This window comes from Mandrillus leucophaeus, unplaced genomic scaffold, assembly GCF_000951045.1.
Source record: "Mandrillus leucophaeus isolate KB7577 unplaced genomic scaffold, Mleu.le_1.0 Scaffold702, whole genome shotgun sequence".
Taxonomy (NCBI): Eukaryota; Metazoa; Chordata; class Mammalia; order Primates; family Cercopithecidae; genus Mandrillus; species Mandrillus leucophaeus.
In genome coordinates this window covers 635,171-637,447 of record NW_012107609.1, presented here as the reverse complement: position 1 = coordinate 637,447, position 2,277 = coordinate 635,171, and the positions used below count along the sequence as shown (strand labels likewise).

General features: G+C 61.0%; 1 protein-coding gene across 1 annotated transcript in view; it reads left to right on the top strand.

The window, feature by feature from the left end:
- The first annotated feature begins 698 nt into the window (after positions 1–698).
- NKD2 (naked cuticle homolog 2 (Drosophila)) overlaps positions 699–2,277 on the top strand; it is a 7,415-nt gene continuing 5,836 nt past the window's right edge. Inside the window, exons 1-2 of the mRNA XM_011964746.1 lie at positions 699–782; positions 1,586–1,646. Coding sequence (XP_011820136.1) covers positions 699–782; positions 1,586–1,646 — 145 coding nt within the window. The remainder of the gene's footprint in view (positions 783–1,585; positions 1,647–2,277) is intronic.

Here is a 2,277-nt window from a genome sequence, read left to right as displayed (position 1 = left end):
ATTCTGATTTTGAAAAAAAATAAATACCCACAGCCCGGGTTGTAGAGATGATTTGGTTTTATGCCGGTGTCCACGTGGACAGAGTTTTACCTCACAGCGGTGCCTCCCTGCTGTGTGGATGTACGAGGGCCTCGCCAGGCTGGGCTCATAGGGCCCCTCAGTTCCGCAGCAGCCAGTCCCGGAATGTCGGGACTGCAGCCCCCAGGAGGGAGGCCTACTTTTTAATAATCAGCTGTTTTGTTTCTTATTAAAATGAGGGCAAGCTCTCCTGCCTCCCACTGGGAGCTGCCTACCCTGCCTTGGCACCTCCCTGGGTGACCGGCAGGAGACCTCAGCTCCAGGGGGCCCTTGGCTCAGCCACAAGGAGGGCTGGGGGCCTGGGTCTGACTCAACCATACTCAGCCTCGGCAGCGTCACCTTAGTGCCCATGTGTGGATGGGGGTCCAGTCCTTCTCCCTGCCCAAGGTCTGGGGTGGCAGCCGGCCAGCCTGGAACCTTCCAGCATACCCTGCTTGGCCCCTGGCCAATGACCACGGTGGCAGGAGGCACTTGGGGGGGTCCAGGTGCCCTCGAGGGCGACCTCTCTCGGCCTCCTGCCCGGGCCAGACTCCAGGAACCCCAGGGACCCCAGCGGGGCCAGTAGCCCCCCAGGAGGTCAGAAGGGATGAAGGACACGTGACCCCGGTCAGGAGGAAAGGATGAAGCGTGGGGACCATGAGGGCAGCCCTGGGGTCCCGTGTCCACCCACGGAGACACCAACTCGCACCAAAGTCATCGCCAGGGTCAGGCTCTGGCCGTCCGGGTAGACGGGACTCAGCTGTGTGCTCTGTCTCCTGTGGGCTCTCCACGGCTTTCCAGGGACCTGCAATCAGAAGCAAAAACACAGCTGCCCATCCCTCCAGCCCGCCTGCGCGAGAGCTGCCTGCTCTCAGGAAATGCTCCAGGGCGGTGAGTGCTGGGCTGAGGGACGCCGCACCTCCACCGCCACGCAAGGCCCCTGCCCTGACCACGGTCTGTCTCCTTCTCCGTGTCCTCAAGGCTGTAGCTAATTCATGAGGACCCTGTGAGCTTTGGCTCAGCAGAAACACCGCTGGGATGTGTTTGAAGTTTTTCCCCATTTTCCGTAACTGGTCTCTGCCGGCAGCCCTAGAAGAGGACGCTGGGGTGCTGGGCAGCCGTGGGGGCAGCGGCTGGAGTCCTCGTGTCAGGCTCCGGGGGGCAGTGCTGGGAGCAGGCCCCAGAGCAAAGGGGCAGGCGCGTCTCCTCTTGTATTTAGGGTGATCCAGCGTGGGGGCCCTGGCCAGGGGCATCCTCAGGGCAGGACTGACCGAAGAGGTCGTTCCAGGCAGCCGCATCTTCCACCTGGAAATGCTCTGGGGAACCTGACAACACGGGCATGTCTGTGTGTTTTGCCTCCTAAAATCCGAGGCTGAGTGGGACACAGAGGGTTGGTGTTTCTGGACCCAGAGATTGAGATGCCCCAGGAGGCTTGAGGCGAGTGTCAGGTTCCAGTCCAGCCGCCCAGAGCTCCTGTCCGCCTGCCCACTGAGCTGTGTGGCCACTGACTGCCCCGTTCTTCTTGCAGGAGCAGCCCAATGGGAACCCCAAGGAAGGGCCTTTCCGGGAGGACCAGTGTCCCCTAGAGGGTAAGTGCAGCTCCCGCAGCCCTCCCTCCCCAAACCTCGCAGACTTCATCCCGTACCAAGGCAATGCCAGAAAACCACCCTTAAAACAGCCCTGTGTGTGAGGCAAGGGGCGCTTCCCAGACTCAGACGCACCTTGTTCTTGAAAAGTGCTTGGCAGCACAACTCACAGGGTCCTCGCTGGACTGGCAGCTGGGATCTGGCAGCAGAGATGAAAAAGGCCCATCCCATGGCCAGAGCCCTAAGCATCACCTTTATGTGTTTGGAGTCTCTGTGAGCCTGTGTTTGTGGATGGGGGTGGCTCTGTATAAAGGTGGCCTGTGAATTTTCATGTCAGCCCTGGGTCAGAGGATGTGTGAGATGCTGGCCCAGCCTAAGTCCCTGCCACTTGTGTGTCTCCGTGGCACCAGTCCTACCTGTGGCATGTGGCAGGTCGACACTTGGCTTACCTGTGGGTCTGTGGGAGGGTGCTGGGAGGTCAGCCAGCCGGGTCACCTTCAGATGGCTGCTGAAGCCAAGAGAGGCACCCAGGCCCCCTTAATGGGAAGGCAGGCCCAAGCCAAGAGAGGCACCCAGACCCCCCTCAATGGGAAGGCAGGCCCAAGCCAAGAGAGGCACCCAGACCCCCTCAATG